The sequence below is a fragment of the Microtus oregoni genome, unplaced genomic scaffold (assembly GCF_018167655.1).
Source record: "Microtus oregoni isolate MIOR12 unplaced genomic scaffold, Mior012 000022F_ref0000154, whole genome shotgun sequence".
Lineage (NCBI taxonomy): Eukaryota > Metazoa > Chordata > Mammalia > Rodentia > Cricetidae > Microtus > Microtus oregoni.
Genome location: NW_024543081.1, coordinates 16589140 through 16611554, shown reverse-complemented (window position 1 = coordinate 16611554; position 22415 = coordinate 16589140). Strand labels below are relative to the sequence as shown.

The following is a 22415-nucleotide window of genomic DNA, read 5'->3' as shown; positions in this document are numbered from 1 at the left end:
GTGTGCATTTGAACTTTATTCACACGGAGCGCTGTCGCCTCAGTCCACAAGTCGGAGAGAGCGCCTGCGGCCGGGCCGCTGGAGAGGTCCAGGACCCGCCCCAGAGGGTTGTGGGCCTCGGCAGGGCGGGACTTTTGTTTTTAATAAATAAAAACAACTCTAAAAATATATATATATATATAAACGGGAGAAATGAAGTTTGACAACTGTTGGAAGTCAGATTCCAGAATGGAAAACGCGAAAGAGTCTAGGTCCCATCCGCACGCCGCCCGGGTGTAGTTTGGTCAGAGGCCGCGAGGTCAAAAGGTGGTGCTAGCTTGCTCAGCGCGAGGACGGAAATGGCAGTTCAAGAGATAAATAGCATCTGGTTAAAACTATGTCCTTAGCAAACTTAGTTCTGACATCTGTCGTTCTATTTATATCTTTATACACAAGTAGGCTGGGTGCGGGTTAGATTCTGGACTCACACCAAAAACAACCCCCCCCAAAACAAACAAACAAAAGCCTATCGCCCTCCCCCACCCGCCCCCAAAACGCCTACCTAGCCCTGGCCCCACCCTACAGGGCTTTGGTGTGGGGTCTCCCCTTGTACAAAGACCTTGGGCCATCAGGACCAAAGGCATTGGGACGACAGGACCGTGTCCTAACGGTGGCTAGCACAGCTCTCTAGAGTGCTCTAAGTCTCCTTCAGGCCCCAGCTAGAGGCCCCTAGACTAGGGTAGGAGGGATCAGGGCAAGAGCCTTAGTGGCAGACTGCCCTGGAGAGGGGACGAGGTCGTGTTGCCCTGAGCAACGCGGCATGTGCTTCGGCCGACCAGGAGGGCAGTGTCGCTCGGCTCCGGCAAACAGAAGGCACTTCTCGGGGCTGGCCTGCGGTCGGCTACTGAGCCCGCAGGAACTGGCCGCGAGATATGGCGGGCTGCTTTGCCCAGGAGGGTCTGGGGGTGGGGCAGGGCGGGCGTCTGGCGGGGCTTGGCATGCTGCCTCGCCGCTGGGGCCTTCCCTCCCACCTCCCTGGGTGTCACCCTGGCCGGTGTCAGTAGCCCCAGTGCTATAGCACGCCTTCCATGAAGCTGGTATCTAGATGCTGAATGAGCACTCTCAGAAAGGACATCTCTTTTCGCGTGTTCTCGAAGATGACGCGTGGGTCATCCGACTGACAGCGCAGGCAGTTGGGTGCCATCACCATGGCCAGGTTGCTGACGTCCATTTTGGTGATGGCTACGTTGGCTGGCTGCACGAACACCTAAGTGGGGGGAGCGGAGTAGGGAGAGGAGAACGAAGTGGAGGGTGGGAGTGGTTATTGAGGGGTTGGTGGGGAAGGTGGATTGGGTAGGATGGAAGGTGGGCATTGGCGTGGCATTAGGTGCAGAGCAAACGTACCTGGAGAAAGCGAATGAGGTAGCACAGCACCATACGGTTGATGCGCGGTAGCGCGTGCACCACGGCCACTGCAGCCTCCGGGCTCTCGTAGTGCGCAATGCATTGTTCGTAGAATTCGTGAGGAATCAAGGGCTCCTCCAGCTCCCGATACCACAACTTCAGCAGCGATGCTGAGGATGGGAGTGTCTTAGATGGTGTTGGTCTGGGGGCCCCTAAGCCAAGCATCCACCAGAGACCACATCCAGAGACATAGGGTGTGTGTACTATGTGCGAGGGTATGGAGGAGGCTGTTGAGACTGAGCCCAGATCCCAGAGACACTAGCTGATGGAGAACCTGGGATCAATTTTTGTGGTATAGGTGTGTGTCCACAATGACTACAAAACAGAATTTCTCAGAAGGGTTGTGCTCAGAAGGAGCTGTCTAAAAATGCCCCAGGAGCTGTGGGCTGGGCTGCTCTGCAGGGGCAGAACACTGGTAGGTCCAGTGGGTGGGAGGATGTCTAGAAGTGATGGGGAGACATCACTTCATTAAGAAATAGTTTCCAGGGGGTGAAAGAGGATGGTGAGATGTAGCCACAGAAGGACAGAGGAGCAGGGCCATAGGGTGATCCTGGGGTGGATGACTGGACAGGGATCCCGGCCTGAATGGTGATCTACTTTCTGGGATATGCATGCAGGCCAACACCTGCCCAGCTGTTAAGTATGTCTGGGGCTCACCAGGGACGTGGGGGTCCTCCAGGCCTGTAGGTACCTTCCACTGATCCACCTGCAACTTCAGGGCATTCACCTCATCAATGTCACCAGGGACCCTAGAGAGTATAGCCAAGACTCAGACTAGAGGAAATCATCTCACCCTAGTGCTGGAGTTTGAAGTGGCAGAAAGCTTCAAGGTCCCACCAACCTGATTCTCTCATGTAGGGTGGGGTGACTTAGGACCTTGTTGCTCTTTTGGGGGCATCCTGCTCCATGCATTTGGGTCAGTGGTGTGGGATTCTCCTGGGGCCATTCTCCCTTCATGGACTCTGCTGACTTCTCTGTGTAGCTATCTCCCTCTGCAGGCCACGAAAGCCCAAATTTGCAGCCCTTGGCTTCCCTACTTATCCTTTGGGGGACTTGGGCATCCCTGATCCTGACAGGCAAGTCATTACAATGGTTGATACTGCACGGTCTCGCACATCCCTGTTCACACAGGATGATGCACTGGTGATGCTGAGCTGTCTGGCCAGCTGCATGCCGTCTCTAAGGCTCTTGTCATAGGTGATGTCCTTGCTGGTATCCTCTGGACCTCTGTTGGCTGTCTCTGGTTGGCCATGCTGCTATTTTGGGGGGTAACAGTCAACTTGCCTCCTCTGGACGGGACACTGTTTTGTCCCTTTTGGCTAAATGGCGTCTAGGCTTTATGGTCCCTGATATTAGAGATATACAGTGAACACACACCTGTGCTCCCTTTCCCCACCCACAATCTGGTGTTGGTAAGGCACCTGAAGATGCCCTCCGTCTGGTCACCGTTGAGTGCCAGCACCTCCTCGGAGAGCCGCGTCTGTACCCAGGGCAGCTGCCTGTCAGGATAGCGCTCTTTCTGCATGCTCATCACCTCCTGCAGTGCACTGCCAAACATGGACGGGCTGAACACTGCGTTCTTGGCATGTCGGATTTCCTCCACATTAGGCTTCTTCAGGCCCTGTGGAAACAGCTCAGCATTCAGGTCCTGCTGTAGTTCAGCCTCCTCCTTTCATCTCTTCTCCATCACTCTGGGTCCTGGCCCAACAAGAATCAGGGACAACCCAGACCCTAACCCAAGTCACTAAAGGCATCTCCCATCAGGCCATCTGCAACACTCCAAACTACAGATATGCAGAAAGGTGGAGGGGTGAGGGTCTCCAGCACAGGCTTCCATATGGCAATGCCTGCCTGCTGCATTTCACCATGCCAGTTGGAGTTCTTAGGGACAGTGCAGCCAGGATGCTATTCCCAGGCTCTAGAAGGCTGGGTATGGCCAGGTGGGTAGAGCACCTTACTTGGGAAGCCTACCTAATGCCTTGTCTAGTATGTGTACCTGTTTGCATTGGAGGCCCAGGCATGGTCAGGGGCCCTTGAAGGGCAAGAGACTGTGGAAGCACAGGTGCAAGCCTTCCTATCCAGGCTGGGGCTCTCTGCAGCCTGCCAGTGCTCCACTGGTCTCACTGCCCTTCCATCAGGTCTGTGTGTGGACTGCAGGAGAGCCATTTACCCTACCCTACTTCTCCCAGAAGTATTTGTACCTTCTTGGCCCCAGTCAGGGCTGCCTTCTGAAGTTTGTGGTAACAGTACTTCGCATAGGTGCTTATTGCCACCCCTGGAAGAGAAAGGGTGGCAGTCAGCCTGGGGTGGACATGTGGGACACAGGGATTCAGAAAAGCAACTATAAGGGTTTTGGGATGTGGCCAGCTTCTCATCCACCCCTGAGCTACATAGTAGCCCATATTCTCTCATAGGCAGTCCTTTAGAGCAGAGACCCAAGAGGAGAGGCAAGAGACACTCCCCCCCCCCCCATCTCTAGAAGCTAGGGTAGGAGAAATTCCTCTGCCAGCCTTTCTATATCCACCTAGGAAGAACAGGGGAACAAAGAGCACACCCTGGGTCCCAGGCTTTCAAATGCCACTTCCTTTCCTCCTTAGGTGACCCTAGCAAGACCTTTGGTTTTCCCTGGTCCCAGGGGAAGAGGCTTCTGGATGAAGCATTTGGTGCCTTTGGTCAGCACTTGGGCAAAGGCAGTTCTCCAGCATCTCTGGCATCCTTAGGGAGGGAGTGAAGTTAGGAGCAGAGTGTCAGGGAGAGAGAGAGAGAGAGTGGCCAAAGTTTGGCTCTTAGTGAAAGACAGCTTGCAGAAGATGCCAGTGCTCTGTGCCAGTGCTCTATTTAACCAGCGGGTAAGATAATGACAGGGCTGAAGGTCTGGCCTCCTCTCTCAAGGTAGGGAGCTTTCTGGAACTCATGCCTTGCAGCAGAGCTAGTGACACTGGAGTGTTGGTAGGTGTCAAGTGTCTCCAACCTGTCCCAGCAAATAAGGATGGTGGCAGATGACAGAACATGCCAAGAAGTGTCATGGACAGACACCAGCTGTATGCTTCTGGAAAATGGACACCCCTTCCCTGGAAGGTTCTTCCTCTACTACCCGCAGCTGTGAAGTCTATGATTGGGAGTACCTTTGCCTTTGAAAGGAGACAGTTCCTTATGGACATCTGAGGTCTTGGAGAGGTCCTTAGATCCCCAACTTTATATACATATGTGTGTGTCATATAGAACACACACATATATGAGACATATACATACAGTTATTATATATAATTATATAAGTATACTCATTCCACAAGTATATTATGGCCCATGAGAACCTTTATCACAAGTTTTATTCACATATGTAAAATGGTTCTTTTCTAACCAAAATAATTATAAATCTCTCCGACATTTAAGTTTTGGACAATCTGCCCCAGGTTCCAAGTGATCCACAGACTCCGGCAGATCACCGTGGTTTTTGTCCTCAGCCACCTAGAGAGCACTAGAGCTTCTCCCTCAGGCCATCTGCCCTTCATGATTGCCATGAGGCTGCCTTATTTTATAAGGATGGAGAGCGCTTAAGTGCTTTTCACTGCCCTGGCTCAGCTCAGCAGATGGGGTCTGAGAGCAATGGAATGGACTTAAGCCTGTTGCCTCCTGTTCTGCCCACCCAGTGCTGCTTCATCTGATGCTCACGACCAGAGCAAACCCTACTCCGATCACCTCTCAGCTGGTAGGTATGAAAAACTGTGCTTCAGTTTTTCTGTAGGACAGAGATGGAGATAACGCCTGTCTCGCGGAGGCCTGAGAATGGCTGTGCTGGAAGCCTAGTTAGTAGCCAGCGGTAAGCAGACAGCTGCTGCTGCTGCTGCAGTGGCGGTAGCTGCTAGCCTAGGCCTCAGGCTGGGGCCACATGTGGCTTGGAGTCTAGGAAGCTGCAGTGATTTCAGCTCTTGCTAAGTGTCTAGAGCAGATCACACAGTGTCATTGCCACTCCACAGAGACCTTCACTTTTAAGAGGAGGTCAAGATTGATAGCCTTTTTTTTTTTTTTTTTTTTTTTTTTTTTTTTTTTTTTGGTTTTTCGAGACAGGGTTTCTCTGTGGTTTTGGAGCCTCTCCTGGAACTAGCTCTTGTAGACCAGGCTGGTCTCGAACTCACAGAGATCCGCCTGCCTCTGCCTCCCAAGTGCTGGGATTAAAGGCGTGCGCCACCACCGCCCGGCCAATCTAGCCTTTTGAACCTTGGCCAGAACCCCCACCAGGATGCACGTAACAGTTCTGTGTGATGGATGGCTTACCATAGCCCTAGATGAGTGGCATTCCAGAGTTTTTACTATTGTAGCAGGAATCTGGGCAGGCTGTAAGCCTTAAAGACAGCTGGGTGTACCCGAGGTTTGTTGTGTCTGCTGCTGCTTACTCTGCATGGTCCTGGGAATGAATGCTCCCGGATTCTCTACCTGACAGTCTGAGCTCCAGGGCTCTGCCCAGTTCTGCTTCAAGTTCCACAGAAACTCAACCCCTACCTTGTGGCCACAACTCACAGACGGTTGGTATACATGCAGCTCCATGCCCCGGTGGTTAGGCAAGCAGGGTCTCTTTCTACTACTGTCCCCATGAGCAGTCTGAGCTAGGGCAGCCTGGGAGGCCCTGAGCAAGGACAAATTTCCAGTTCTATAGATGTCATCCTGGCCTAGCCTGCAAAGCCCACCATGCTTTGCAGCTTCCTGCTGGCCCAGTTTGTTTGAAACAGACCTCATCTACAGAAAGCTCCCCAGCCTTGTCCCTGGGTTCCAGTGGGTGGCACACAACAGGCAGAGCAAAGAACAGGAGACAGGGGATTCAAATACTGTGAACCACGGCCTGATGGAAGCAGCTCTACACAAAGCTGGTGCAGGAAGGCCAGAGCTGAGGTCTTGTGAAGGAGTGGCAGTGCTGAATTGAGAGCTCTAGGTAGCGAGGTCACACAGCCTTGCCTGGAGTTCAGCGCAGCAGACAGTCCTGAGACAGGGCTCAGGGGAAGAGATAGAAGGCTGCTGGTGGAAGAAGGCAGAGGAACCCTGAACTGCAGAAGGCTTTGCTGGGGCCACCGTGGGAGAGGGAAGATCCCCTAACCATACTAGGGTGGGCTCCCCTGCCCCAAGACAACCAGCTCCACCTGTGAGCCTCACCCCAGCGTCAGGCCCACTCACTCACCTGGGGGCTGACTCCAGGCCTTTTCAGATTAGTCCACCAAGAAGCAAGTTGTGGATTGTCCTGGGTACTGCCAGAAGAGGTGCAGGCCATGCACCATTTCTCTAGGGTCATTTTGGCACCCTAGACCTCCAGTTTTTGCTTGCTTGGGAGGCCCCAAGCCTGAGGTTAGTGTCCCTCCCCCAGCCCAGAAGCGGTTAGAGAGAGGGCCAGGCGGCCATGGTGGAAGCAGAGCGGTGCAGAGGCAGCGCCCAGGCTGCAGAGGCCCTACCATCTGGCTCTTCAACATAAGGCTTGGCTTTCTTTCTCAGTTTGGACTTCTTCTTACTGTTCCTTTCCAGAAGCTCTTTTATGTGCTGGGTCACTGGGGAGCAAACACAACTGTGAGGACCACAGGACACACGCCAGAAACCACTGCGCATGTGGTTTCCACGCTTGGTGGCAAGGTCCCTGGAACCGCCAGGGTCTGTCCCTATCAAGCTGATGGCCGGGTGTCTCTGGGGCGAGGTGGCTCTGTGTACACACAGGTCAGAGTGAGGGGCTGGGCCCTTTCTGGAGCTACAAGACCAGAGAGTCTACGGTGGGTAGGAGGGCAGAGGTCAGCCAGGGGAGAGAAGATACAGCTGGCTCACACTTCTCTGCTGACAGAAAGTTTGGGCCTGGGCTCCTCAGCTGCTGTTTGGTCCACAGACCCACCTAACTACAAAGCCAACAGGAATGGGTGAATGGCGGTGACTGGACTGCCACCTGGCTGAGGCCGTGCCTGTCAGATTTCTGCACTGTGAAATTACCGTATTTTTCACGTGTTCTTTGGAAGTTAGTCACAAGGACGGAATGTGCTAAGGATATTTATTTTATACTTTGGTTTGAGCTTTGCCACTGGGAAGTTTTTGGTTGGCTCATGTGTTGTCCCCCCACCCCCCGCCTCTATTGTCAATACTGGTGATTGAACACACAACTTCAGTGCATGCTAGGCGGGTACTCTAACACTGAGTCATAGGTCTAGCCCTCTTTGACTTTTTAAAATTTGTTTTTGAGACAAAGTTTTTCTGTGTAGGCCTAGTTGTCTTGAAACTCACTCTGTACACCAGAGTGGCCTCGAACTCAGAAATTCGCCTGCCTCTGCTTCTCTAGTGCTGGGATTAAAGGCATGAGCCACCACCGCCTAGCTGCTTTTCCTTTTTGAGACAAGATCTTCTTTAGAATGGCACAGCTGGCCTTGAACTCTTGATCTTGCCTTGGCATCCTGAGTAGCTGATCTAAGACACTACACTACCAGGCGTGGCTACTTCCTTTTTACTTATTTTGGGTGCTAGGGACTGAACCCGCAGCCTTATTAATACCAGCCAAATGTTCTACACTGAGCTTTAACTGCAGCCCTTGAATCATCTCTGAGGTCTTAAAATTTTGATCCCTTGCTGTAGAGCTCGGGCTGACCGGCCTCAAGCCCTCTCTGTGCTGAGATTACAGACACGTGCCAGCACCCCAGCCACTTTTGACATCTTCCACATCCCTCACACTAGGATATCAGTCATTTCTCAAAAGGACTATGGCTTATTTTCTTTATTTTTAACTATTAGCTTTTATTTTTCTTAAATTTACTCTGTGGTTTCTGGGAATTGAACTTAGGACCCTGGAAGGAAGAACAGCCAGTGCTCTTAACCACTGTCTCACCAGCCCCAGGACTATGGTTTCTTGTGATGGAAAATTATATTTAGAAACCAAAAAAAGGTGTAAGGTGTACTTGCTGCTGTTGAGTTATCCTTGCTTCTAAGGGCCTCTCAGCTGGACAGAGCAAGCAAATACGTGTCCACTGACCCCTATGTACACATATATTTCTATAAACACTTCTGTAGGTGTTGATCGGTGTTTCTATTAACATATGAGTTCATACTAATGATTACACTTTTAACCTGTCACCACAGAGATCAGCCTACACAGCTTCTGCTCCTTGTCTGCAGCCCGTATAACTGACTTTTCATTCCTCTTTCAGGGGAAGATGCTGAAGACTGAGCCCCAGATTCCTGGCTCTACCATCGAGCCACACTTAAGCTCCTCGTTATCTCAACACTATCTCATTGGAGATTCACTTCTCATAGTTCAATTTTCCAACAGACAGTGGTTTTGGTATTATGTAAAAGCCACGGCCTAACTCAGGAAGACAAAGGATTTCTCCTGTGTCTGAAGTTTGGGGTTTCATGCTTTGGTTCAAGACTTTCCTTTTTTTTTTTTTTTATTTTGTTTTTCGAGATAGGGTTTCTCTGTGGTTTTGGAGCCTGTCCTGGAACTAGCTCTGTAGACCAGTCTGGTCATGAACTTACAAGAGATCCGCCTGCCTCTGCCTCCCGAGTGCTGGGATTAAAGGCGTGCGCCACCATCGCCTAGCAAGACTTTCCTTTTTTCTTTTTGGTTTTCGAGACAGGGTTTCTCTGTAGCGTTTGGAGCCTGTTCTAACTAGCTTTTGCTAGTCTTGAACTCACAGAGATCCTTCTTTAATTTCTTCCCCCCTTTTTAAAATTGATTTTTATTGAGTTTTATATTTTTCTCTGCTTCCCTCCCCTCTTCAACCCTCCCCCAAGGTGCCCATGCTCCCAATTTACTCAGGAGATCTTGTCTTTTTCTACTTCCTACTTCCCATGTAGATTAGATCTATGTAAGTCTCTCTTAGTGTCCTCATTGTTGTCTAAGTTCTCTGAGATTGTGGTTTGTGGCTGGTTTTCTTTTAAAAACCACCTATAAGTGAGTACATGTGATAACAGTCTCTCTGTGTCTGGGTTACCTCACTCAAAATAATGCTTTCTAGCTCTACCCATTTTCCTGCAAAATTCACTTTTTAAAATTTCTTTAGACAGCATATCTCTATGTAGTGTTGGCTGTACTGGAATTCCCTCTGTAGACCAGGCTGGACTAGAGATCTATCTCCCTATGCCTCTTGAGTGCTGGGATTAAAAAGTATGCTACCATTACTGTCTGGTTTATGACCCATTTTGAGTTATGACCAATTCTTCATACAGTGCAAGCAAAGGTTGGGATTAGTTTCTTTTGTGTTTGAAAATCCAGTTCCTCAGCTGGGCAGTGGTGGCGCACGCCTTTAATCCCAGCACTCAGGAGGCAGACGCAGGCGGATCTCTGTGAGTTGAGGCCAGCCTGGTCTACAAGAGCTAGTTCCAGGACAGGCGCCAAAGCTACAGCACCATTTGAGGAAGGCCTCCCTTTATTCACTGACCTGCTTTGAGTGGGACTGTTTCTGAACCTCTGTGATGGTCACATGCAGACCAGACTGGATTACTCCAGATCTGTAACAAGCTAGTGGTGGGAAGTCCTCCAGCATGCTGCTCTTCTGCACTAATCACAGTGTCAGAGGTTAGTCATTACCAGTGTGAGAGGGCGCTGGAAATGCTTTCAAGAGTAGCCTTGAGACCAGCCTGGTCTACAAGAGCTAGTTCTAGGACAGGCTCCAAAAAACCACAGAGAAACCCTGTCTCGAAAAACCAAAAAAAAAAAAAAAAAAAGAGTAGCCTTGGCCATGGTGTTTCTTCACAGCAAAACAATATCTAAGACAAGGTCTAATTTTAAAGACCTTTTTAATAAGCATGTTTGTGCACGAATGTATGTATGTGTGCATGCAAATATGTGTTGTATTTTTATGTAGGTGCAAGTATCCACAGAGGCCAGAGGCTAGAAGCATCAGATTCCCTGGAACTGGAGTTACAGTTGGCTAAGAGCCACCAAATGTGGGTGCTGGGAATCGGACTCGGTACTCCTGCAAGAGCACTATACATTCTTAACCACTGAGCCACCTTTCTAGACCCTATTCATGTCTTTTGTTCTTGAGATTGTGTTTCGCCATGTAGCTTTTACTAATGTTAGGGTCATCATGTTGAGCTTAAATGTATGCTTCTCCTAATTCAGCCTCCAAGTGCTGAATTACAGGTGTGTGCCACCATAGATAGCTTTTCACCACCATTAGCTAGACATTGGAAAGTCTTAAAAAATATGGAGTAAGGGGCTGGAGAGATGGCTCAGCGGTTAAGAACATGGAGTGCTCTTCCAGAGGACCCAGGTTCAATTCACAGCACCCACATGGCAGCTCATAACTGTAACTCCTGTTCCAGAGATCTGACACCCTCACACCGACATTCATACACACACACACACACACACACACACACACACAGCCCCGGGTGATGGTGGTACACGCTTTTAATCCCAGCACTAGGGAGGCAGAGGCAGGCAGATCTCGGTGAATTTGAAGCCAGCTTGGTCTACAGAGGACGTAGGTTCAATTCCAGGCCTGTAACTCCAATCTAGTCCAATTCTAGGAGGTTCAGCATAGATCATGCAGACATGCACATAGGCAAAACATCAATGCACATAAAATAAAAATAAACAATTACTTAAAAAAATGTATGGAGTAGCAACCTCGCAGCGGTGTTGCATGCCTTTAATCACAGCCTTGGGAGGCACAAGCAGGCAAATCTCTGAGTTCAAGACTGGCCTGGTCTACACAGTGAGTTCCAGGATGGTGTGGGCTACACAGAGAAACTCTGTCTCAAAAAACCAGAAAACAAACAAATAACCCCCCCCCCAAAAAAAAAAAGTTCAATTCTGCATCTGCCTCCTGAGTGCTGGCTTTATAGGTGCCCGGCGAGGACCATATTCTTAAACATGCCTGCTGAAAAGGGACGATCAGCTTGTATGCAGAGGTCTCTTCCGGGCTCCAGGCCAAGCAAAGTTGCACACAGGCAAACTTGAGGCAATCCCGAGATGGAGATGAAGGTTTTGACAGTGAGAGCAGCCCAGCCCCCCCCCCCCCCCCCCCCCCCCGGATGCAAGGCACATGTTGGTTGCTTACCATTCAAGCATCCAGAGATAAGGCCTTATGGGCCTTAAATAGGGTGCTGTCAAACCCCAGCCCACAGGCTAAAGCCATCTCCTTATTTTCTGTTAGCCATGACACCGTGTGTATTACACACTGGGAAAGAGGCATCCACAGACACTTCTGTGTGAAGGGTAGTATCACAGGAGATCCTACAGAAATAGCTCAGTTACAGTCTTCTTGGGTAGCTGACCTAGGGATTTCTAAGCCTCGGATCATCTCCCACGTCTTCAGTGGCTCACGGACTCACTCAAGTATAGTCTTGTGGTATACTATGGGCCTCACACTGTGCTAGGGAGTAGAGGGACATTTTCTTAACCTATAGCTCAAATAAATTTGAAGGCCCCTTAAAAGAGGTCAAGGACGCGATCTATGAGGTCAACAAAACAGCTTCCAGGATTCCCCTGATGCTCAGAAAAGCTTAAGAGGACCAAAGACTGGGGTTCTTGAGTTGCCCACTAAGGCCTATAGTAGGCCCAAGCTGCTTGGAACCTGATTTTGGCCCTCAGTGTAGGCAAGGGAACATAGACCATGTGCAAGGCTACGCATCTTCCAGGACCTATGGCAAAAAGAGCATGCCTGGGGCAGAAATTCCATGTATTCTGAAATTTCATTCCCAAGTGGCTGAGGTACAACATGGTACCTATGCCCTGCACACCTTCCCCAGGAGCCTGCTCAAGTCACGCAGCTTCAGTCCTGTCCTCATGTGCACACACTTACCCCACAGTATTATGAAGACTGCTTTCCCCATACCTGCTGGGGACAAGGCCTAGAGGCCCTGAACAGGACCTCAGTTTCTAGTCCAAGACAGACTCTTCTCCTCCTAAGGAGCAATGCGCACTACTGTGTGTGTTTCAGCATGTGGGTGTCCATCTGGACATCAGTTCTGTGGCTATACTCCACAGGTACCTGTAACTATTGAGGTACAAGATGGCCACACAGCTAGCTACCTATATTCTGCCCTGTGCCCACTCTAGCTAGCCTAGGGCTCAGAGCAACTGTCTAGCTGACAGAACCATGGCCTATCTCTGTGGGCCTTGTACTTGGCCCTAAGCAGTCACAGGCAAGCAAGAGACCTATGATAGTATACTACCTTCTGCCCTCACAGGGCAACACAGCTCATAATGCCTTGCTGACTGATCTCGTATGATCTTATATGTGATGGGCTTGTGGGTTGGAGCTCGGTGACACATCCTGGTCACCATGTTTTTCCTTGCTTAGGTTATTGGCCCAGACCCCACACAGAAGACAGCATGAGCCTCCCTGAACATCTTCTCTAACAACAGGATAACAAAATAGAGTATGGTAAGGGTATAGGACCTTGACAATGCCTGTCCTGGTAGGTGTGGAGCAGAGTATATACAAGGCTACATATCCTTATTTCTGCCAGGTCTACCTAGGCTCTTCTCAGAGTTCCAGATAGGATTCTCTGAAGAGGCCTACAAGTCAGAGGAAACACGGGTCTGGAGTCTTCCAGGGGACTGTGTATCTTCTTGGAACTGGCCGGTTTTACCCAGCATGGCTAGGAGCCCTCTCCACAGCCCTTACCTCAGCAGTAGCAAAGCTGGGGTGCTGAGGGTCCCACATGCTGGGCCTTACCTTTGGTGTCATTAACGGGGTCCATATGCCGGTAGATATAGCCCTCCAGGTAGGAGTGGAACTTGGGGGTAGGTGGGAAGAAGGCCAGGCAGATGGCCATGAGCTCCCAGCCACGGGCCAGGCTCTCCAGGCGGAAGTTCTCTGTGGTTTGCCGGCATAGCTGGATGTACAGCTCATCCCGTAGGCCCTGTGCACTCCAGCCTTTGGTGGCAATCTCCAGGGCCACATGCAGTGGATCAGCCTTGGCTCGCCTGTCACCCATGTACATTTGGATTAACTTGAAGATTTCACAGGCCTCCTTCTTCACATGCCGGTCACTGGTCACAATCATGGGCTTCTTGATGGATTCGCTGCTCCAGGCCAACATGTTGGCTATGGATACCTTTCGCCGGAAGAGACCCTGGGTGTGCTTGTTGAAGTGCTTGGAGGCCCAGTTCTCGATGTCTGTCTCTGAGGAGGGCTTACGCAGTGTGAAGGTGGGGAAGACACAGCTGGAGCTGGGTACTGCATTGCGGTTCTGCCGGCTGTTCTCAAACTGTGCGCAGGCACCAAGGTCCTCAGACTGGGAAGGACAAATGGGACTGGGCCATCAGAGGGTGGGCTGAGCAGGCAAATAGGCCCAGCTGGACTATAACCCTAAGAGGTGTGAGCCAGTCAGGCAAGTCTCAACTTGACCAAGAGGCTGAGGATAGAGTAATAGCCTTGGTCTTTGTTCTCATGAAACCTGACTGGGTGAGGGAGGTACAAGGTATCTTAGAGGGGATACAAACTTATCTTGACACCTTTAAGGAAGGCCAGCAACTGCCTCCTACAGGCAAAGCTACCAAGCTACCAGTTCTATTCCCACTTCTGCATGACCCTGGGACCCTAGTTCTGGAGGACTGGCTCTTTTATCACTTATCTAGGGCTTGACCCTGTTGGTCCCTCCCTCTGCCTATACAATCAGAGCCCTTCTCAAATGGTAACTTTGTCCTTGAAGCCACGTGAGGACCCAAGACAGCTGCTTTCCAAAATTCACTGAAGCCTTCCCCAGTGGGTGGATTTAAACCTGCCACACCATCTCGAGGAGGCCTCTGGGTTCTAACTCCACCTTCTGTGGGCTCTACTGCTGCTGGGCAGATGTAGCAAACTAGCAGGGATAATGGAGCCGGAAGCAATAGTGAGACTGTCAGTGTCAAATCTTGGGACCTGGTGGATTCCAGAGGGCAGAGCTGTGAAAACAGACACTCAGACCTTGGTGTGGCAGCCTACAGGTGGACCCTCATTGACAACTGGTACACGAGGTCTGAGACTCGGGTTCTAAAACCTCCAGGTGTCACACTCATGCCATGGATGCCAGGCACACCCAGGCCCCATTCTGCCTGTGCTGCCCTGATGTCTGGTGGCCCAGAGCTCCCTTCCGCCCTCCCCATGCCCTCACCTGTGAGGGGTGGAGGTAAGGCTCCGGCGAGGCCAGGTTGGTCTGCACAGAGATGCTCTTCTCCAGAAGGATCTGGGGGAAGCCAAGCTTTTCAAAGGTGCTCCGCTTCCAATGCTTGTTGTCCTGTTGTGCCAATGCCTCATCCTCACTGAATGCTCGTACCACAGGCCCAGGCATGGGCAGTGGGACAGCGCCATCACTTTCATACCCTGAGCCATCTTGCTGGGAGTCCCAGCTGCCCCTCTGCTTCATGTGGAAGTGGGCTTGTTGTGCCTCCCAGGCCAGTCGGGCCTGTGCCAGGAAGGGCTCAGGTGTGCCTCGTACTAGGTCTGCCTCAGTCTTTATTGGCGTAAGGCTGGACCTGCATGGAGAATGCTCTTCAGCCAGAGGTTGCTCTTCTAGAAGGTCCCCAGGACCATCAGTGGATGAGGTACTAGGGACTTGGCACAGAGAAGGTTTTCTGTTCTTCCTCTTACGAGTGCCTGGGGAGTAACCTGTGGAAGACATGGTGTCCTGCTGACTGGACCAGGACATGGCATCCTCCTGGGCTTGGGGCAGTGGTGTAGGTGGTTGGCTTGGGCGTGACTCGGGCCCTTCCATGGTGCTATAGTCTCCAGACCTGACCCCCAGGCGCTGGTCTCTCAGTAAGCAGGGGCTGGGCTGCAGGGAGTACGTGCCACCAACTGGGTTGGGTGCATACTTGTGCCTGGGCCCAGCTCTAAGCTTGGGGCTGGAACCTGCCTGCTCCACATACACCAGCTGCCGCACATACTCCTTGCCCACAGGGCTATATTCCAGGCTCAGAAAGCGCTCTGGGCACTTCTGCTTGGTGCGCATCAGCTGTTGGCAAGGTGACGTTGGGGTCTGCTTAGTAGTTTGCAGGAATGGGTGGGGCTTTCGGCCTGGTGACCTCTGTGGTGAGCCAGTCTGGTAGGGGCTGTTGGCCTCAAACTGTACATCCATGGGGGGCTCATCATAAATGGGGGCTTGGTATTCCACTGGAGGCTCCTCATAGAGTGGGGGCTCATATCCATAGCGTGGGGAGGAGGGCTGTGAGTCACTGGAGGGCTTTCGGGGCTGCATCAATAGTGGAGAACAGTTTCCAGAGAGCTCAGCCCTCCTGAGGAAGGGTGAGGGCCGCCTCTCTGGAAAGAAGACAGTGCCATCAGTGTCAGGGACAAAGGTCTGCAGGCTAGGTGAGTGCTGGCTGCCAGAGGGTCTGCGGTGATGCCCTCCCACCTGGCTGTCTGAGGGATAGCCATTGCCTTGGGGAGTGAGGAAGCTGGGTTCACGGTCAGCAACCTTGATGAGCATGCGTTCCTTGTTACCAGAGTTCCACCGCAGTGAGGAGGTCCTGCACGGAGAGTGACACCAGTTATTGGCAGAATTAAGTCTAGCCCCACCATCCAGCCTGAGACTTTCCCAGCATCTTCCACATGCTTAGGTCCGTTTGGAATGGTCTTGTGCTCTTTCTAGAGCTCTTCCACCTCAGAGCTGCTTCTTGCTCAGTCTAGTACTAGGCAGAGCAATGCTTCTGGAGGTGCCAGTCAATGGCTCAGGTGTCAGAAGAGTCCAAACCTATTCCTACCATATGAGTACTGCAGGGTCCAGTTTCAAAAGATGGCTCCTGTGGCCTTCCCCTTGCTTTGATCACCACTTTTACCTTGGCAAAAAGATACTTGTTTTTCTCTCAGCTCCCTACTAATACCTTTATCAGGTCAAGGGCACTCACAAATGTCCCTTACCAGGAAGGATATGATGGGTATCTGGCATCTTCTGAATGTCTTTTGCTTACTAAGTGGGTGGTACTGCCCCTAAGGACATCAGACACAATGCTTATATATGTCCTGTCCCATAGTGATGGAGGAAGGTCATTGGCTAATAAAGGCACTGCCCTGGCCCATTTTATTGGTTAGAGGATAGGTGGGAGGAGTAAACAGAACAAAATGCTGGGAGGAAGAGGAAGTGAGCTCAGAGACTCCACAGCTCTCTCTGGAGCAGACGCCTCAGAGAGAGACGCCATGCCCCGCTCCCGGGATGAAGCTCCGACCCAGGATGGACTAGGCTAGAATGTCCCTGGTAAGGGCACCTTGGGGTGCTACACACAGATGATTATAAATGGGCTAAATTAATATGTGAGAATTAGCCTAGAAGAGAATGGGCCAGGCAGTGTTTAAATGAATACAGTTTGTGTGTTGTTATTTCGGGGCATAAGCTAGCTGAGCAGGCAGCCGGGGTGCTGGGGACGCAGCCCTGCCGCTCTTATTACTTCATATGGCGCCCACGTGGACAACTGCTTCCACATAAAGCCTGAGACAGCTTGGGAAGTAATTCTAGAACAAAATGAAAGCATTGTGCCTGGGTTCTTGGTAGCAGCAATTTCTCGGTTCTACTCTGCTTGCTAGAGGCAAGCAAGCGCCTCATCTAAGAGAGGCTTCCTGACTCAGCTTTAGCTGCAAAGCCTGCAGCTCATTAAGAGGTCCTGCCACGAAACACTTAAATGGTGTTGATGAAAAGCTGAAGGCATGCTTTTCGGTCTTCAGCCGTAGCAGGAAAAAAGCTGAACCGTTTAAAAATGCCAGCTTTCTGGGCTGTCCTGCCACGGCAAACTCTGACTCTTTTATGCAGGCGGTTCGTGCGGTTTGCAAGCACAGGCACCTCAGCCATGAGGACAGAAAGCTAAGGAATGGGCTACATCTAGCCAGCAAAGCCACGCCTTTAATCCTACTGATATTGCTTGCTAAATTAAAGACTCGTGTGGTCAGAAAAAGAGACATACACAGTAAAGAGAGATTCAAAGACAAAAAAAAAATTTCTGAATGGTTTAAAGTGTGTTAAAAATATATGCAGACTAAAAGTTGAAGTTCTTAAAGTAAAAAACAAAAAAAGGAAGAGAGTTGTTGTGTGTGGTAGCACACGCCTTTAATCCCAGTGCCTAGAAGGCAGAGACAAACGGATCTCTGTGAGTTCAAGGTGTAGCAGTGTACACCTTTAATCCCGAATGCCTGGGAGGCAGAGACAGGCGGATCTCTGAGAGTTCAAGGACAGCCTGGTCTACAGAGTTACTTCAGGTCAAAGATACAGAGAACCTGTCTCAAAAAGCAAAGAGTTAAAAGTAAAAATAAACAAAATAGAGGTTAAAACAAAGCTGCACAAAGATGGAAAATACACAGAGAATTTTGATACTGTATGCTATTATGCTCTGTTTGAATTGTTTGAATGCTGAGGAAGGAGCAACAGCTGCTAAAAGATATTTGTTTATAATTGCTGCTGAACTAATCCAACATAGATACTTTGAAAATGCCTTGACTTTGAAATTTGGATCTAAGGACATGATGCTTTGGAAAAGAGTTTCTTATTTTGTTTTCACAGAGGATGAGACGCTGTTCATTTCTTCTATTCCGATTTGGTATGATGGACCACGCCCTCCTGAAGGGTTGGTATGAACACCTTCGGAAAATTGCTTCGCTCAACTGCCAACTGAGATGAAACTAGCACACAGGTTATACCATGAAAGACCTAATTAACGACGCCCCCATTCAGCAGGAAGCAGTTTGGAGAGAAATAACTGCGCCCATATTCCCAAATACGGTTTATAAACGTTCTTTTACATTTAAAGGGGGATATGATATAGATATGAATAATTTGCATTAGTATAGATTTTGCTTTATTGATAGAGATTTAAGGTCAATTTTGTTATATGTATAAGTGTTTCTGATTTTGATTAAGGTATTGTGATTGTGTAGTTCATTTAAATATGTACTGTATAATTAAGAAATATAGGTTGTTAATGGATAATCATCGATAATAGTAAAGCTTGTAGTCATGTTAGTTAGATTTTCTAGATATATAGAGATATATTTTAGATAGACATTCTTCATGTCTTTCAAAGGTTACAGAATAGGACATTTAATGTTTTAATAACTGAGGACTTTTCATGACAATGAGACACTCTGCTCCTGGCAGCACCAATCTACTTCAAGAGGAAGATGGGCATCGAAGAGGCTCGTTATGGAGTTTGATAGCCATTTGGGCAAGAAACTGCTCTTGCCTGGACTATTGCATAAACTGGACACAGAGAACCCGCAGAGAGAGGACTACTGAACTTGCCTAAGGTGAGATGATCTTTCGGGGTTCCTGATTCATTTTGAAAGAGTCTGCGAGACATTCTGCAGGACACAACAGATAGTGACTGAACTGACTTTGAATTTTCCTGCTTTATGGAAATGTCTGCTGGATACCATGGGCCTGAAGGCTGAAGATGGATGCCCCAACGGTACAAAAGAACTTTGGGTGACTGTCCAGGCAGCGAGATGTCTTTGTCATTTCTAGAGTTTGAAGTTTCTTAGTTCTTGTTTACTTAGGTAATATATCTTTCTGGAGTCTTTGATGGAGTTAAGAATAGTTAGTTATAGTTATAGTTTTCCTTAGTTATGATAAAGATTATTGTAACTTTTACTTGATAACTGTTTTGTTATATGTAATTTTGCTATGTTAAAGCCTTTTTTTTGTTTAAACCGAAAAAGGGGAAATGATGGAGGAAGGTCATTGGCTAATAAAGGCACTGCCCTGGCCCATTTTATTGGTTAGAGGATAGGTGGGAGGAGTAAACAGAACAAAATGCTGGGAGGAAGAGGAAGTGAGCTCAGAGACTCCACAGCTCTCTCTGGAGCAGACGCCTCAGAGAGAGACGCCATGCCCCGCTCCCGGGATGAAGCTCCGACCCAGGATGGACTAGGCTAGAATGTCCCTGGTAAGGGCACCTTGGGGTGCTACACACAGATGATTATAAATGGGCTAAATTAATATGTGAGAATTAGCCTAGAAGAGAATGGGCCAGGCAGTGTTTAAATGAATACAGTTTGTGTGTTGTTATTTCGGGGCATAAGCTAGCTGAGCAGGCAGCCGGGGTGCTGGGGACGCAGCCCTGCCGCTCTTATTACTTCACCATAGGCCTGAGGTCAGAATCTCATGCTTGAAGTACCAAGAAGCTTGGAACAGTATTCCAAGAAAGATGTTCCTGCTCTCCCCTCAGACCGCTGAAGTGATCCTCTGACTAGCGTTTCCAATACCTTTTGAATTTGGCTGAATAATCTTGCATGAGTTTTCGAAAACCAGCTACTGTGATTTCAATTATCATGTTTACTTATTTCTTCTCTTCTGGGACTCCAATACAATTCACTGTGCACCATTTAGTTATCATGAGATGGTCTAAATTTCTCACTTCTCCATCTCTTCTCATCTGTCTTATATTTACTAGTGTTCTACTTAACTATGCGGTTTGCCTATTTTAGAAAGGCCGTGTTGCTATGTCTGGCTTTGAATGTGAGATTCTCCTGCCTCTGCCTTGAGTGCTAAGATTAGAGGTGTCTACTATCATACTCATTTCTGCTTATTTTTTAAAAGTATATAGGTATTTTGTCTGCATATTTATCTGTACACCATGTGCATGCAGTGGCTGTCAGGGCCAAAAGAATACAGCAGATCTCCTAGTACTGGAGTTACAGACTCTTGCTAGCTGCCATACAGGCAACGAGAACCGAATCCAGATCCTCTGGAAGAGCAGCCAGTGCTCTTAACCACTGAGGTATTTATCCAATCTGTTTTTAAGCAGATTAATCTTGAGACTGGGAAGGTGGAAGCCTTTCCAGTACTTGGAAGCCAACTTGTTCTACAAAGTGAGTTCTAGGCCAGTAGAATACTGAGATTCTATCTTGAAAACCAAAGACAAACGTAGTAGGTATGGAGATGTAGCCCAATGAAAAGCACTTGTATGCATATAGTTCTAGGTGTGACTTCTAGCAATCCTCCCTCAACAAATGCAGCAAATAAAATCTATGACATCAGGCATGCATCTCTACACCTGAAACTTTACATTTTTCATTTCAAGTGCATAGGTGTTTTGCCTGCATGTATATCTGTGTACATGTACATCCATGCCCGATGAGGCCAGAAGAGGAACCTGATCTCTAGGCACTGGAGTTATAGACAGGTGAGAGCCTCTGGTGTAGGAGGTCCTTCTGTTTGTGTGTTGCTTTCATTGGTTAATGAATAAAGAAACTGCCTTGGCCTAGTTGATAGGGCAAAACTTAGGCAGGCAGGGAAGACAGAACCGAATGCTGGGAGGAAGAAAGGGGGAGTAGGGGAGAGATGCCATGGAGTCGCTAGAGACATGCTGAATCTTTCCCGGCAAGCCACTGCTATGTGGCGATATACTGATATGAGAGTTAGCCAATAAGAGGCTAGAGATAATGGGCCAAGCAGTGATTTAATTAATACACTTTTCTGTGTGGTTATTTCGGGGCTAAGCTAGCTGGGCGGCAGGGAAGAACAAGCAGGCCCTCTCCCTATAACAAGCCCCACGATGGTGCTGGGAAGTGAACACTGGTCCTCTAGAAAAAGAGCAAGAGTTCTCAACCACTGAGTTACCTTTTCGGCTCCTCGTGCTTTTGACTGGCTTAAATCTTCATAATTTATCATCATTTTGAAACAGGATCTCTCTTCGTATCCCTGCCTGTCCCAGAATTTGCTATGTAGACTATGCTATAGCCTGGCCTCAAACTCACAGAGATCTGCTTATCTCTGTCTCTGCCTCCTTTATGCTGGGATCAGAGGTATGAGCCCATGTCTGGCTTTTCATAATTTCTTTAGGTATATCTTTGAATGTTTTGTTCCTTGCAACCTAAGTTAACTTCCTCCTGTGGCAGTCTAGTAGTAAGGATTAGGTGGTAAATCTTCAAACTAGAATGCTAAAGTGTACTGCACGAACATACTACTGACAGTCAAACAGTGGGTTCACAGGGAGGTGACAAGTTGGTCTTCCCCTACTATTTTCTGTTCTAACACAATCCTCCCCGCTTTTCCTTGAGACAATATTTCATGTAGCCCAGACTGGCCTCAAACTTGCTCTGTAGCTGAAATGACACTAAACTCTTGATCACCCTGCTTCTACCTCCTGAGTGCTGAGATTATAGGCCTGTACTACTGTAGCCAACTCATTATCAAATTTAGAAGATGTGGTTATGGACCTTGAGAGCAGCATAGTCCCAAATAAAATAACATCTGCCCATTTACCTGCCAGGTACACATGACCCTCATCTTTTTCAAACATTTTTTTCTTGCGTCCTCATTCACTCTCAGATGACAAACTGTCTGGAGAATGGGTGCCAGCCTCTCTCTCAGTCACACTTCTTCAGCCACCTCAACCGCTCTTCATTTCTGTCGGTCTTTTTTTTTTTTTCCTTTGTTTCGCTTTTTCTTGGATTTTCAAGACTGGGTTTTTCTCTGTGGCTTTGGAGCCTGTCCTGGAATCACTCAATAGACCAGGCTGGCCTCAAACTCACAGAGATCCACCTGCCTCTGTCTCCTGAGTGTTGGGATTAAAGGCGTGTGCTACCAATGCCCAGCTTCTTCCTTTTTTTTTTTAAAGATTTATTTATTTATTATGTATCCAACATTCTGCCTCTTTGTATGCCTGTCGGCCAGAAGAGGGCACCAGATTTCACTACAGATAGCTCTGAGCCATCATGTGATTGCAGGACCTCTAGAAGAGCAGCCAGTGCTCTTAACCTCTGAGTCATCTCTCCAGCCCCAGATCTTCATTTCTTGAGCTACTTTCCTTTTCCAAAGAGTTAAGGCAGAGACCAGTCAGAAAGGGTTTCTATTTACTGAAAAAAAGAAGTTTCTCTGAAGGGTGTGAAGGTTCATGCCTTTAATTCCAGGCAGGAGGATCTCTGTGAGTTCAAGTTCAGCATGGTCTACATAGTGAGTTTCAAGCCAGCAAAGGCTACATGGTAAAACTCTGTTTCAAAAAACTCAACCCAAACCAAAGAAGAAGCTCCTCTGATGAGGGGTGAGAGCTATACTGACCTGTTTGTATACAGTAAGTATTCAGACATTACACTGTT

General features: G+C 48.9%; 1 protein-coding gene across 2 annotated transcripts in view; it reads right to left on the bottom strand.

The window, feature by feature from the left end:
* Positions 1 to 4: 4 nt before the first annotated feature.
* Positions 5 to 22415, bottom strand: part of Arhgap39 (Rho GTPase activating protein 39) — a 98041-nt gene continuing 75630 nt past the window's right edge. The window contains exons 5-12 of one of the 2 annotated variants that reach the window (XM_041671995.1): positions 14509 to 15862; positions 13089 to 13650; positions 6882 to 6974; positions 3645 to 3718; positions 2865 to 3064; positions 2101 to 2192; positions 1384 to 1553; positions 5 to 1246 (exon numbers count right to left, since the gene is read on the bottom strand). In XM_041671995.1, the coding sequence (XP_041527929.1) occupies positions 1052 to 1246; positions 1384 to 1553; positions 2101 to 2192; positions 2865 to 3064; positions 3645 to 3718; positions 6882 to 6974; positions 13089 to 13650; positions 14509 to 15862 (2740 nt within the window). In that variant the 3' untranslated portion in view covers positions 5 to 1051. The remainder of the gene's footprint in view (positions 1247 to 1383; positions 1554 to 2100; positions 2193 to 2864; positions 3065 to 3644; positions 3719 to 6881; positions 6975 to 13088; positions 13651 to 14508; positions 15863 to 22415) is intronic. The other variant, XM_041671996.1, reaches the window with a different exon arrangement.